Below are 15,717 nucleotides of genomic sequence, written 5' to 3'. Positions count from 1 at the left end.
TAAGTTAGATTTTGTCTGTATGTTTGAGTTATTAAGAATATTAATGCATTTGTAGTTGATCATAATGTTTTTTTCTTTCTTTCTCTTAAGTTAGGTATTTTCTGATTAAATAATTGATTTATCACAATTGGGCCTATTGTTTGATTAAAGAATAGATTAGCACTTGGGCCGTATGTTAAAACTTTCCTCGTCTCTACTAAACTACCAACTACCAAATATTTCTTTCACATCATTTTCTTTATTTGTTGTAGAAACTTGTATATTAACCATACGTACTGTGTATGGGTTGCCAAAAGAAACATATTTGAATGTTTTTTTATATAGTTAATTTTTGTGGTGTACACCAAGTTACCAACTTGTGATTTAGCATTATCGAGTCATAATCAATATTTTTAAACATCATAAATAAAAAACTAATTCCTATGCGAGTGTTTTCACATGAGCCTTTATCTAGTTTTATCTATATATACATTTTTGAAGACATTTAGCAAATAAATCCTAGAGTTGAAATCTATTTACAAACATGCCATTAACATTTAATATTTAGTTAAATTTTTTTTAATAGAAAATAATTGTTATACATAAATTTGTTCTAATTGTTAGAAGAGCATATGCCATATATTTCGGTTTAACTGTTATACATAAATTCGAAATGTTTTTATAGAAACTAATTAGTTTTACCAAAATTATTAAATAAAATATCCTAAAATATAGCTATAAAATCGCAAAATTGAAACCGAAACATAAATTATATAGTTATAAAATCAATGATTCCTAAAATATCTCTACTAAATTAATTTCTAATTTCCAAAATCATTTTTGGTTTATACTTATATAATCTTTACATTTAAAATCATATTCCTAAAATATATCTACATAAATTTTTGAGATTTCTTTCTTGCTCACCAATTTATTATGAGTTTCATATCACACTTAATTCTATCATCTTTAAAGCATCTATTGTAACATTTTTGTAGTACATTTTTGTGTCATCCTTTCTTATCTTTGTATCCAAACAAGTCCCAACTAAATTCTCTACAATCCTTTCAACCAAACACAATGATTTCCTTATTTGATAATATTAATTTCCTAAAATCTATCTGCCTAATTTAAAGCAGTTAGATTAAAATATAATTCTCTTTTCACTTTTATTTAATTTTATATTTAATTATTTAAATTACTATTTAATACATTAAGTTAATAAAACTTTAGATTTTTTTAGCATATGATGTGATTTGAATTTTTGCCTCACTGAGTGTTTATTAAATACTCATGCATCTCAATTTGTGTTTGCGGTGCAGGTAAAGGCAAAGTGTGAACGTGAAATCAATGCGATGAGGAGGAGGATGATCTAGGGTCTCGTTTGTGTGATGTTGGTTATGTATGGTTTTGTTGTTGGAACCTTGGTTAGAGTCATGTTAGGTTGTTGGATAGAATGGCTAGGATTGTTATTGTAATAATGATATATTGGTTTGGTATTATTAGTATGTTTCCGCTATGCATGATGTTTGTTGCTGGTTTAATAATGAGTTGTGGTTTGGGTTTGTTTAGTTAAGTAGTCTGAGATGCTTAATTATATTTTGTATTTATTAAAAAAAAAAACGGGTTGTTTCACAAAGTTTGACTCAAACAAAAATTAGATTGGTTAATTGGAAGTCATGTGCCTTAAAAGAATTATCTAAAACTGAGTTCTATGAAATCCATCGGTATAATGTTCTTTTCAAGAATTTTTTTTAACATTTATATCATTTTTACAGTAATATTATTTTATCAGAATTCCCATATAATATTTTCTATCTTTCACTTGGTTTACCTTATTCATATTTTAACACCGTTTTAAAAAATATGATTATTTATATTTTTAAACTTAATAAAAATTGAAATATTAAGAAAGTTTGGACTTATAAAAGTTAAAAATCTCATAAAATAGGGTTATATTTCAAAACGGGCTATAGTAACATTAGTATAAATTGAAAATATTATTAATAAAATGCTAGAACATGGGTTAAAATTTCATTTATTATTTTGTTAACAACATTACAATATTAGTCAGATCCTATTAAATTAATTAAATTACGATTATGTAAACAAATATCTCGGGGTATATTGAGAAACCTCAAATATAGAAATTGTAAATTAACTAATGTATAAATAATAAGGGATATACATTTAAAATATGCATAACATTAGTCATATATATAGTTAATCTACTAATCAAATTACATTTTTCTTTACTAAAAAAAATATAGCTACGCGGTGTACCGCGGGGTAAATTCTAGTATATAATTAAATTTTGTGCACTGATGCATAATACAAACTTGTGATTTAGCATTATCAAGTCATAATCAATATTTTTGAAGTTTTTATTTAATTTTGTAATTATTATTAAAAAAATGCCCGTATAAGGTGAATACTATATTTAAATCTTTTTAGTTTTGGTCAAAGTTAAATTAAAAAATAATATTAAAATAGTTGTACAGAGATATATCCAGTCCTATTTAAAGAACAGGTTTGGGGTTTCGCTCTTCATCACTCCAAATCTGCAACTCTCAATATCTCCCACAATCAAATTTTGCTCTCTCTATATCATGGCTGATAATATCCGTCGAGCGATACAAAACATCACTCTGGGAATCGATGATGCCCCAATTGCTCTCCCCCAAGCGGTGGTCCAATAAGCAGAAAATGATAACCGCTTTTGTCTGATGGGAAGACCACTAATGCTCCGGAAACAAAACCTCCGCCAAACCATCGCGGCTCTTTCCCGCTCTTGGGGTTTAGTTGGCTTTGTCCGTGGAAGAATTGTTGAACAAAGAAGGTTCCAATTCATCTTTCCGTCAGACGAATCTTTGGAGACTGTCCTTCGCCGTGGTCCGTGGTCTTTTGCGGAAAGAATGCTTGTTCTACAATGATGGACCCCTGATATGGATCCCAATTCCCTCAATTTCATTCCGTTTTGGATTCAAATTCGGGGAATACCTTTGCAATATCTGAATGTGGGCGTCATCGACAACATCGCCAAATCCTTAGGGGAGAAGATGGAGGTGGACTTTGATGAAACTACAACTACGAGGGTCCAATTAATGCGACTACGAATCAACTGGAATGTGGATCAACCACTTCGCTTTCAACGTAACTACCAGTTCGCCCCAGGAGTAAACACGGTTATGAGTTTCTTTTACGAACGTTTGAGAGGTTTCTGCGATGTGTGTGGCATGATGACTCATGACTCTGGACGCTGCCTTATCCAGAATGGCGGACAAAATGCTTCTGACGGTGATGATGATGATGATGGAGATGACAACTATCCTGGGAACCCATGAGTACACATTCAGGAACTTGATGAAGAAGGAAATCCTATAGAAGAGGAGGATCCAGAGGAGGTGCCAATTGAAGAGATTCTTGAGGGACCTGATGCTACTGATGAGCTCTCTGATATTGATCAGAATCATGATGCTTTAGCTAACATCTCTTCAGATGACTCTCCCAACACTGCCATTGGTGAAGGAATAAATGGTGAGGAAAATATATTTTACCTTGTTCCTTTTTTTGCTAATGATACAGGAGGAGAACTAAATCCCACAGAGCTGTTGTCGAGAGAATTTTGCAAACAGAAACAAGCCTCAACTGATGAAGTAAGCAGTTCTCGTAAAAGAAAACTGGATGACCAAACTAAGCTGAAACTAAAGACAGAGGATGACTTGGATGATGTGATGAGTACAACTTCTGAAGATAGAGCCGCGGTGGGGCCTGTTCCACCAAAGTTTCCATGAGAGTTGGCTTTTGGAACTGTCAAGGTCTGGGAACATCCTTGACAGTTCGACGCCTAGAGGAGATGCAACGTGTTCCTAGTGGAAACAAAACAGCAAGACAATTATGTACGTGATCAAGGTGTTAGTTTGGGGTTTCAAAATATGTGTATTGTATCACCAAGGGGCTTAAGTGGGGGTCTAGCTGTTTTGTGGAAAAATCATGTCTCTGTTCAAGTAATTTCCCAAGATGTAAGACTTGTAGATCTCTATGTTGAATATAAAAATTTCAGTTTCTACTTGTCTTGCGTCTATGGGCACCCTCTTCCCAGTGAACGACACCACCTTTGGGAAAAACTTCAAAGACTTTCAGTTAATCGAACATGACCATGGTTGATGTGCGGTGACTTTAATGAGATTCTTCAAGGTTCAAAGAAAAGAGGTGGCAAACTAAGTAGTAATTCAAGTCTTCGAAACTTTCAAGATATGGTAAATTGCTGCAATATGCAAGACATGGTTTTTGATGGGAATCCATTTACTTGGGTTGGAAAGCGACAAAAGGAAACAATTGAGTGCTGTTTAGACAGCGTCTTCATCAACTCAGATTGGAAAATAATGTATCCAGCCTCGAAGTCAGAATTTTTACCAATAGCAGGATCTGATCATGCTCCGGTAATAATTGATGTAGCAGAAGAGGTTTGTGTTAAACGTGGACGGTTCCGCTTTGACAAATGTTATATACAATCCGATGGTTTTATTGAAGCTGTTCAGAATAGCTGGCAGAAGGGTCGACTAGAGGATAATAGCAGTATTCATGATAAACTACGAGTATGCCGACGAGAATTAGCAAATTGGAAGAGACGTTCGAAAGCAAATTCAGCTGAACAAATCCACAGTCTGAAATACCGTATTGATGTAGCTGCAAGGAATCACTTGATACTTTCTTCAACGGTACGTCAACTCAAATCTGATCTTAATAAAGCTATCAGGATGAAGAAACATATTGGAATGTTCAAAAGCAGAAACAGATGGCTTCATCTGGGAGATAGGAACACAAAATACTTCCACGCCACTACAAAAACCCGAAAAGCAAGGAATCAGATCAAATCTATACTCAATGATCATGGTGTGGAACACTTTAGAGATGAAGCTATTGGTAAAGTAGCAAAAGGATACTTTGCAAACCTCTTTACCACAAACCAATATTCAGATTTTGAGGAGATCTTAACCGGTTTTGATAGCAAGGTCACAGATGAAATGAGTAGAGAACTAATCCTCCCAGTCACTGATACAGAAATACGTGATGCGGTTTTCTCTATTGGAGCAGATCGAGCACCATGCTTCGATGGTTTTGCAGCAACCTTTAATCATCAGTTTTGGGACACAATTGGATCAGATGTATGTTGTATGGTATGACATTTTTTTGAAACAGGGGAAATCGACCAGAGACTAAATCAGACTCAACTTTGTCTCATTTTGAAGATAGAGGATCCAAAGCATATGTCAGATTATCGCCCAATCAGTCTCTCTACAGTGAGTTACAAAATCAGTCTTTGTACAGTGAGTTACAAAATTATCTGGAATGAGTGATGCTTCAATTAGGTTTTGAACCTAAATGGGTAAAGTGGACAATGGAATGTGTCACTTCTGTATCATATGAAGTCTTAATTAACGGCTCACCATACGGCAAGATTCAACCAACTCGCGGTTTTAGGCCATATGTTGAAGGAAGTAGAGAGATCGCGACTGATTCAAGGAACGAAGATTACACAAACATGCCCGTCAATTTCACATCTTTTTTTTTGCTGACAACTCACTGTTTTTCTATAGATCTACATCTTCCAATTGTGAGACTTTAGCTTCCATTTTCCAGCGATATGAAGATGCATCAAGTTAGAAAATCACTTATTCCAAATCATTTGTAATTTTTGGAATGAAAATACCAGAACACAAGAGCCGCAGATTACAAAGACTCTTGGGGATTGATGACATTGGCGGAGGAGGAAAATATCTTGACCTTCCAGAACAGTTTGGAAGAAAAAAAGTGGAATTGTTTGAATATATAGTCCAGAGAGTGAAGGAGCGTGCAAAAGGGTGGTCTCACAAATATCTTTCTCCCGCGGGAAAGAAATTTTAATAAAGTCTATAGTCATCGCCCTTCCTGTCTACTCGATGAATTGCTTTCTCCTACCAGCTACAATCTATGATGAAATTGTCAGTGTGGTGTCCTCATTTTGGTGGGGAATAGAAAATGGTAAACGGAAAATACCTTAGGTTGCTTGGGATAGAATGGCTATCCCTACAAAAAAGAAGGAGGACTTGGGTTCAAAGATCTCCACAAGTTTAACCTAGCTCTACTTGCAAAGCAAGCTTGGAGAATCCTTGTTAACCCTTTCAGTCTACTTGCCCGGATATACAAAGGCCTATACTATCCCCAAACGTCATACTTGAAATCTCAAAATGGCAAACATGCTTCTTATGGATGGAGATCAATACAAGAAGGTAAAATACTTCTTCAAAATGGTCTACGGGTTCGTATTGGTGATGGTAAAACAACTGGTATATGGACAGATCCTTGGTTACCAACCCTTCCCCCACGCCCAGCAAGTGGACCAGTTCTAGATATCGGAATGACTGTTTCAGATCTTTGGTTACCAAATTAAAGAGAATGGGACCCAGTGGTGTTTGAAGGTGTTCTTAACCCAGAAGATCAACAATTAGCAAAGGAACTCTATCTCTCACAGCATGCTGATACCAATACTTATGAATGGGTCTACTCTCAAGATGCTTTCTATTCAGTCCGTTCAGGCTATTGGGTTGCAACACATGTTCATATAGAGGCAGAAGATATGATACAACCCCCTCATGGCTCGATCAAGTGAAAACAAGAAGTATGGAAACTCAACATTGCCCCAAAAATTAAACACTTCTTATGGCAATGCTTATCCGGTGCTATCTCTACAACCTCAAGACTAAGAACAAGGAACATACAAGCCGACCCAATTTGTCAAAGATGTTGTCTGGAGGAAAAAACAATAAACCACTTATTGTTCAAGTGTATACATACTCAAGCGATTTGGCGTGGTGTCACCAATTATGATGGACAACATCATGGATTCATTGATGATCTCAAGGTAATATCCAGTTATTGATTAACCTTCAGAAGAATGAGTCAACTTCCCTTGAACACAGATTATTACCATTATGGATGTTGTGGCGAATATGGAAATCAAGAAATGACGTCCTATTCCGAAAGATCAATCGCAATCCAAATAGAGAAGTGCAAAAAGGTTTTCAAGAAGTCACTGAATGGCTAGAAATAAACCAGTTTCAACAGGAACATACATGTGACAACACCAATGGACATCGAAATCACAGTCGAAGCAACCAATGGGATCCTCCACCTGAAGGCTGGCTTAAATGTAACTTTGATAGTGGATTTGTACAGGGACGAACATTTACTAGTACAGGCTGGTTACTTCGAGATCATTATGGTAGAATGATTTTATCAGGTTGCACAAAACTACCAGCTTCTTATTCAGCCCTTCAAGCATAAGCTCTAGGTTTCCTTCATGTTCTTCAGGTGATATGGACACTAGGATTTCGACATGTTTGGTTTGAAGGAGACAATTTGGAATTAACCAATCTGATTAACAAGGCGAGAGAACATCACAAATTAGGTTCACTTCTCTACGACATTCGATTCTGGATGAACAAACTCCCATCTTCTTCATTAGAACATGTTAACCGTGAGAAGAACTCTGGAGCTGATAAACTCTCGAAGCATGTGTCTTTTCTTACTTCAATGTACCAATTATTTACAATACCACCTCAATGGCTGGTATACTCTTTGTATACTTTCGAACAAAATTTATAAAAATTAGATGTTAAAAAAAAACTAATAATAGAAAGTAAACCAAATAGAAATTCTAATGCATGCACTTTTCTAAAAGACCCATCTAATTTTTTTTTTATATAAAACTATCAAAATTTTATCTCTCAATCAAAAACAAAGATGGAGAATCATTTTCACAATTGTCTTATCGGTTTGGTTGATGGTGCCTTTTCAAACAACCCAAGGTTATATCGGCTTTTTATTTCCAAGTTTGCGGTTGTGATGTATAGTTTTTTTTTTTTTTTTTTGAACTCATAGCTTATATGACTCATCTTCTAGATATATTATAGTCACAAGAACCATATATACGGAGTATATCTCATCTTATCACCCCAATACTTCCATTGACTTTTAACGACTCCGGCATTATTGGATATTGAGATATGATAGTTTAAAATTTATTCTTCATATACGTTTTAAGTTTTGACTCAAACGCCCAAAAGACCAAGCTCCAATATATGTAAGGCATGTGTTTGTGTAATGTACGTTTCTAAAACTAGGTTAGCTAGTATTAAAATTTTATGCAAAGCCACTGGACCAATCATATACCGTTTCAACATAAACTTTAGAACGACCCATCACCCATCCATATACCAATCATAACATATTTCGAATATACTATGTATTTCTAGATCGTCGTTGCAACGAATCAGATGGTTTTTTTTTGGATAATTGATTGTTTTATTTACGGTGGTTGCACGGCTTCGAAATGAACACGACTAATAACTTTGATTAAAAGGATGTCGTATTCTAGAGTGATGTTTATGAACAGTAAGTAGAAGTAAAGTCAGCGAAGTACGTTCTTACGAAATCATGAAGTCAACGAACCGTATGTCAACAATGGGCTTCTGATCCCCAAGGTCTACATCACTAAAATTTATTTTGTTGTTCGATTCCAAAAAAAAAAAATGAAAAAACATATTCACCTAATTACTATTTTTGTTTTGTCTTTTAAGTTTGAGATTTTATAGAATATTGTTGGTTACACAAACTTCACAAGTCTGTCATTACCCGTACGAGTCTTAAGTGCATGGTTTCTCATCAAGCTAAGCTCAAAACCTCTAATTGATCATCCTTCAAGAACTATTTAAAACCAGAAAACCATTAACCGTCATCAATTTGCTTATAGCTTTAATTAGTTGCTTCAATGACAATCACATCAATGATTATTTATTTAAACATTCCTCCTCCATATGGATTAGCAACTTATAAAAGTTAGAAGTCAACATAGGGTTTATAATTTTTTTAACGAAAGATACTCTACAATTGTTTTTCATTATTGTATCAGCCTATCAGGTCATGTACTTGAAAAAGAAACGTACACAACGTACATATGGACTATGGAGTGTGGCTTGCTTATCCTTATGTACATTAAATAGTACAATGATTAAAAAGAACCCATATATAAACATCATTCTTCATATAAAAAATGTGTAAAGCCGACATGTAATTAAATATCCAAAAACTACATAGATTAATACTGTAAGTAAAAAATTATCAAAAGGTCATATCATCATCCTAAAACTATACAAATGTATCAATACTATCATGTAAATATAAATCCGATGTTTGTTGACTTATTATGTAACATTGTTTTTCGAAAGAAAAAAAAAACCGTACATTTTTTGACTAAACATTTTGTACTATTCAAATATTTTATAAGTTGTGTTATTAAATTTGTAATTTTATTAGTTCATTATCATATCATATGTATCTGAATCGGGGTAACAACAAATCTGCTTATATTTGTATAACGTGGGTAACATATATGATGATATGTAAATCTTTTCAACATGTTAGTAATAATTAATAAACATATATTTATATAAGTTTTGAACAAGTGTCAAGAAAATTGACTTATATATATACCACCATCTCTGTACAATAATATCACACTTCTCTGAATACTTTCCATTTATTACTTCCGTATACAACACGAGACAGCACCTATAGTTGCAATTTATTTTTATTTAAATCAAAAAATTATATGAACATTATGAAATTGTATATCTTTATCCTTTATCCAAGAACTACGTAACTAGTATGATTTATTTAATTTCTGTAAGTGAGCACCTATTAAAATAAATTAGGTGTGTGTCCAGAACATGCCTCTTGCCCCTTGGCTAGAATAAGTTAATTGGAATTGGTTGTGTATTTCAGTATTTTCTTAACAATACATGTTGACATTTATTAGTAATGTCGACACTTACTTTGATTGAGATCAAGGCTTAGTCTTCTCTTATAAGAAGATTAAGACAAAGTATACTTTGTACCAAACTCAAAACAACTCCATAAGAAACAATGAGAATGATGACTAACTCTCCTGTCAATATCTATGCCGCCGTCGCTATCTTTCTCCTCCTCTCCATCTCCCATTTCCCCGGAGCTCTCTCTCAATCTGCCAAAGTTTGCGAATCCGAATCCAACAGCACATGTATCAACAAAAACAAAGCATTAGATCTCAAACTCATATCAATCTTCTCAATCCTCATCACCAGTCTAATCGGTGTTTGCCTCCCGTTCTTTGCCCGGTCAGTTCCGGCTTTCCAACCGGAGAAATCTCACTTCCTCATCGTCAAATCTTTCGCCTCCGGAATCATCCTCTCTACTGGTTTCATGCACGTCTTACCTGACTCTTTCGACATGCTTTCATCTCCTTGTCTTAACGATAACCCCTGGCACAAGTTTCCATTCACCGGATTTGTTGCCATGATCTCCGCCGTGTTCACACTCATGGTTGACTCTATTACCACCAGCGTCTTCACCAAGTCAGGAAGGAAAGATCTACGTGCTGACGTGGCATCAGCTGAAACTCCTGACCAAGAGATGGGGCAAGTGACATCTCATCATGGCCATGGCCATGGTCATGGTCATAGTCATGGAGAGACTGATAAGGAACTTGGGACTTATTTACAGCTTCTACGGTATCGTGTGATTGCAATCGTTAGTACTCCTTCACCGATCTCGCTCTTTTTTTTTTTTTTTCAAACTTTATATAATTAACTCTAAACTTGATTTTAATTTCAAAAACTTGTGGTAAAAGTGAAAGTTTTATAACTTGGTTCTACATGTGATTGAAATTGATGATTCACATAGGAAGGCTATATATGTCAGTTTTTGTTTCAATTTATTCCACTAATTATATATGATTCATCCTTTTTTTATTGACAACCATCTAAACTAATTACGATTTGATAGGTGAGTAACTAAAATGAATAAAATGGAACAGGTATTGGAGCTAGGAATAGTGGTGCACTCGATAGTGATAGGACTATCAGTAGGAGCCACTAACAATACTTGCANCCGGTCAGTTCCGGCTTTCCAACCGGAGAAATCTCACTTCCTCATCGTCAAATCTTTCGCCTCCGGAATCATCCTCTCTACTGGTTTCATGCACGTCTTACCTGACTCTTTCGACATGCTTTCATCTCCTTGTCTTAACGATAACCCCTGGCACAAGTTTCCTTTCACCGGATTTGTTGCCATGATCTCCGCCGTGTTCACACTCATGGTTGACTCTATTACCACCAGCGTCTTCACCAAGTCAGGAAGGAAAGATCTACGTGCTGACGTGGCATCAGCTGAAACTCCTGACCAAGAGATGGGGCAAGTGACATCTCATCATGGCCATGGCCATGGTCATGGTCATAGTCATGGAGAGACTGATAAGGAACTTGGGACTTATTTACAGCTTCTACGGTATCGTGTGATTGCAATCGTTAGTACTCCTTCACCGATCTCGCTCTTTTTTTTTTTTTTTCAAACTTTATATAATTAACTCTAAACTTGATTTTAATTTCAAAAACTTGTGGTAAAAGTGAAAGTTTTATAACTTGGTTCTACATGTGATTGAAATTGATGATTCACATAGGAAGGCTATATATGTCAGTTTTTGTTTCAATTTATTCCACTAATTATATATGATTCATCCTTTTTTTATTGACAACCATCTAAACTAATTACGATTTGATAGGTGAGTAACTAAAATGAATAAAATGGAACAGGTATTGGAGCTAGGAATAGTGGTGCACTCGATAGTGATAGGACTATCAGTAGGAGCCACTAACAATACTTGCACCATCAAAGGTCTCGTTGCTGCTCTTTGCTTCCACCAAATGTTCGAAGGCATGGGTCTCGGTGGTTGTATCCTCCAGGTGAATTGCTCCTTTCCTTTTACTCCTATCAATTCTGGTTTCATTTCTTTACAAATAGTTTTGCTTTTGAAAGAATTGATATGGAAATCATATGATGAGAACTTGATAGTACATATATATGTAGGCGGAGTACGGGTGGGTTAAAAAAGCGGTGATGGCATTCTTTTTCGCGGTGACAACGCCTTTTGGAGTGGCTCTAGGGATGGCAATATCTAAAACATACAAAGAGAATAGCCCTGACTCGCTTATAACAGTTGGGTTGCTCAACGCTTCCTCGGCTGGATTACTCATCTACATGGCTTTAGTTGACCTTTTAGCTGCCGATTTTATGGGTAAAAAAATGCAGAGGAGCATCAAGCTTCAACTAAAGTCATATGCCGCCGTTTTGCTTGGTGCTGGTGGCATGTCCGTCATGGCCAAGTGGGCTTAATGACGTTTAAGTTAAAGAGTGGAGCTTACAAATAGATGTATTGACTTTTTTTCTATCTTTTGCACACCAAATAATGGGCACATATATCTTGTGTAATAGCTAATAAATGTAAATAAAACTATCTTATCTAAGTTATGCGGATGGGGAGTTGAATTTGAATAGCGACATAACAATGATACTAATATTACATACGTTTTAACTTTTAAGTAAATTCCGTACGTTTAGAATACCATAGTTATAAACAGAATCAAAACGTAAAATGAATCTAGGATGTTATATTAATATGAAACTATGAGTAAATTACTAATATTTTAATAAATCAAGTGGTGGTATTTAATCGTTCGATAAAGAGATCTAGCATCTCCACCATCCTTAAACGTAAATAGATTATTTACTATTGTAAAATTTTTGAATCCGAGATATTAAATATTGAAATATATAACGAGAATTAATCGTATAGACGAAGTGTAAATCAACAACATACATATACTAATTTAAATTGTACTGGTCACATGTCGATGCAACTGACATAAGTTATATCGTAGCTAGGCTTTAGAAATATCAAAATCAAATAGACGTGAAGTTATATGATCGAATATGCTTGCATATTTTCATATTTTATATATATTTAAAGCCTACGATATATGCTTGAAAATAAAAAAAATTATTGGACACATATATGCTCTAGAATCCCTTTCTTTTAAAACTTGCCAGACAAATCAATAATTTTGATCCATATATATATATATATATTCCAATCTATATTTAAATTATATATTTTATTTTATATGAATTATATAAAGACTATTTTAAAAATACAGATAGGCTAAAATACAGTTTCTATAATTATAATAAATATATTTGTGGAAGATAGACTCCATATCTTGACTGTCATAACTAAAATTATAGTCTGAGCTATATTAGACAAAATAGATTATAATTGAAGAAAGAAAAGTCTGTTCTATAATGATAAAATTTATTATTTTAAAGTATAATGAAGTAAAAATAGAACTGTTTCTTAGATATAGTAACAGCCTATACGTCTAATGGAAAAAAGGTAAAGCACAATATTAAACAGCTAAAGATTTATTCTAGTAATTTTATTTGTGATAAATATTCTCCCTGTATTGCATCGATGCCTAATGTCATCAAAATATTAAGTGTCATCAAAATAAAAATATAGACAAAATCTACTAATTTTTTTCTTCAAATAATTAAAAAAAAAAATGTTTCTCAAATAAAATAATCCCAAAAGGCCTAATGAAAAAGGTAAAGCACAATTTTAAAAAGTGGTAGATTTATTACAGTAAGTGAAAATAGATTACATAACTTGGATCATTAAATAAATCATAAATGTCATAGTTTAAAATTATAAAATATTTTCTAGATAAAAGCTGAAATTTAAATAAAATTAAATTAGTAATAAAAATGGTTCTTAAATAACATAACCCTAAAAGGCCTAATGAAAAAGAGAAGCACAATTTAAAATATATATTAGATTTATTGTAGTAGTTCATGTAATCAACTTGACATTTTAGGTGATTTGTGTAAATTTACAAATACTATGTTATTCAATCATATATTTTAAAATCCACTGTTATTGAAGTGATGATTTAAAAATTTACTTTAAAATCCACTAATATTCAAAACAGTTTGTGTATTTAGATTTTAATGATTTTTTGGGATTTTTGAGGAGTTGAGAGGATTTGTTTAGTTAGAAATTCAGAAATCCAAATCTCATGGTTTTAGGTGGGGATTTGAATTTTTTTTTAAAAAAAATCATATCAATTTCCCTAAAATCATCAAAATCATTTAAAATATTATGAAAACACAAATCACCTAAAATGTAAAGTTGAATACACTCCCGTAGATTTATCGTAGTAGTTTTTGTGAAAAATAGATTTTTTATATTGGATCATCAACTAAATGTCACAATCAAAATAATACAATACTTTTTAGAAAAAATCTGAAATGTAAAGTACCTTTTTCTAATTACAGTTACATTTTTTTACTCTAACATGCATTTAAATTTTACTTTCATTCAAAAATTCATTAACACATTCAAAAATTTCAAGTATGATAATTTTATTTTCTGTTAAAAGTTGAATTCCATTATTATCATTAATAAAAATTTCATAGTATTTTTTTTACTAATTAAAGTTTTATTTATTTTACTTAATTCATTTTTATTTAAATATTTTTTTATTAATTATAAGTAACGTAAATGTATACACTAAATGAATATTTACTATAATTTATTGTAAAAGATAATATTTTCTAAGGTGGACATCGTAAATAGAGAAAGAAATCTCTAATTATATATTAGCTTTTATTGCTAAATGGCACTATATATAAATAGAGATAAAGAATAGCTTAGTTTCACCATTGAAAGCAAAGAGAAAAAAAATACATATACTTAAAAAATGAAGAATGTCTCGTTGAAGCTGTTTTTATTTGTTACTCTTCTTTTCGTTGTCTTCCGTAAGTATTATATTTTTCATTTCTCACTTTACTTAGTAAAATAACATATAACTATACTATAAAAAGAAACTTGGAGAAATAAAATTTTATGCGATTGAAATCTATATGTTTTAGATGCATCTTAAGGTTTATGTGGGAACATATATAAGTTTTTCGTCTGAAAGAGAAGTCTAATTTGTTTTACTGTTTGAACTGACACATTATTCATATGATTATGCAGGAGAAGATCTTGCAATGGCCAAGCGATGCGACGTAAACTCTGAGTGTCACGGCTTACAATCTTGTCAGAGAGGCCCAGTATTAGGATACTGCGACAATGGAACTTGCAAGTGTCTATCATTACCAGCGATGAATACAAAAACCATCGATGTGAATCATGGAGGAATATGCGATACATACCTCGAGTGTGGAAGCATGTTATGCTCTGATTATCGTAGGGCATGTTGCATAAATGATAAATGTGCGTGTCGTAAACCAGGCCAAAATGTACCCAACTTCCCAAATTAAATTATGTTTAAATCTTCATTGTTATAATCGACTATCAATGAGTTATTAAGCACTTTGTATCCATCGACAACTTTTCTAATAAAATCAGCTGTTTTGAAAGAATAAATGTCTCATTTAAGTAATTTCATTATAAACCATTTGTTAACTATATGAGGTGCAATTATATTGAGCCGATAGAATCCTTGTTCTTAGTCGTCTATGGATTTAGACATGTTAAATTTTAAGAGGGGGTATTGAAACATGGATTTTAAAAGATTTTGAGTTTCTTTTAAAATCATGTGTTATTCAACTTGTGTTTGTTAAATCCCTTCTCAAATCTCATGTTATTGAACTTGACATTTTAACAAAATCATTCAAAATAACTCACAATCTCTTGTTATTCAATCAAGAATTTATAAAAGTCATATCAAATCCACTGTTATTCAAACTTAACACTTTCTTTTCAAAAATTACTAAAAACTGATTTTGAGAAATTTTGGATACCTTTTTACTTAAAAAAAC

The 15,717-nt window shown here is 33.0% G+C and overlaps 1 protein-coding gene and 1 pseudogene across 1 annotated transcript; both read left to right on the top strand.

The window, feature by feature from the left end:
• LOC104743684 lies at positions 6,958-7,626 on the top strand (annotated as a pseudogene).
• LOC104741737 (probable zinc transporter 10) lies at positions 9,879-12,351 on the top strand. The gene is made up of 3 exons (XM_010462651.1): positions 9,879-10,587; positions 11,649-11,798; positions 11,923-12,351. The coding sequence occupies exons 1-3, from the start codon at positions 9,946-9,948 to the stop codon at positions 12,226-12,228; spliced, it is 1,098 nt and encodes a 365-aa protein (XP_010460953.1). The 5' UTR covers positions 9,879-9,945; the 3' UTR covers positions 12,229-12,351.

The sequence above is a fragment of the Camelina sativa genome, chromosome 14, assembly GCF_000633955.1.
Source record: "Camelina sativa cultivar DH55 chromosome 14, Cs, whole genome shotgun sequence".
NCBI classification, from domain to species: domain Eukaryota; kingdom Viridiplantae; phylum Streptophyta; class Magnoliopsida; order Brassicales; family Brassicaceae; genus Camelina; species Camelina sativa.
Note: the sequence above shows the minus strand (reverse complement) of the source record. Positions and strands in the feature narration are given on the sequence as shown.

Excerpts from the sequence above, each read along its gene's own strand:
- LOC104741737 (XM_010462651.1), top strand. The coding sequence starts at position 9,946 with ATGAGAATGATGACTAACTCTCCTGTCAATATCTATGCCGCCGTCGCT. Across the intron at positions 10,588-11,648 it reads GGTATCGTGTGATTGCAATC|GTATTGGAGCTAGGAATAGT; the intron begins GTTAGTACTCCT and ends AAAATGGAACAG. Across the intron at positions 11,799-11,922 it reads TCGGTGGTTGTATCCTCCAG|GCGGAGTACGGGTGGGTTAA; the intron begins GTGAATTGCTCC and ends ATATATATGTAG.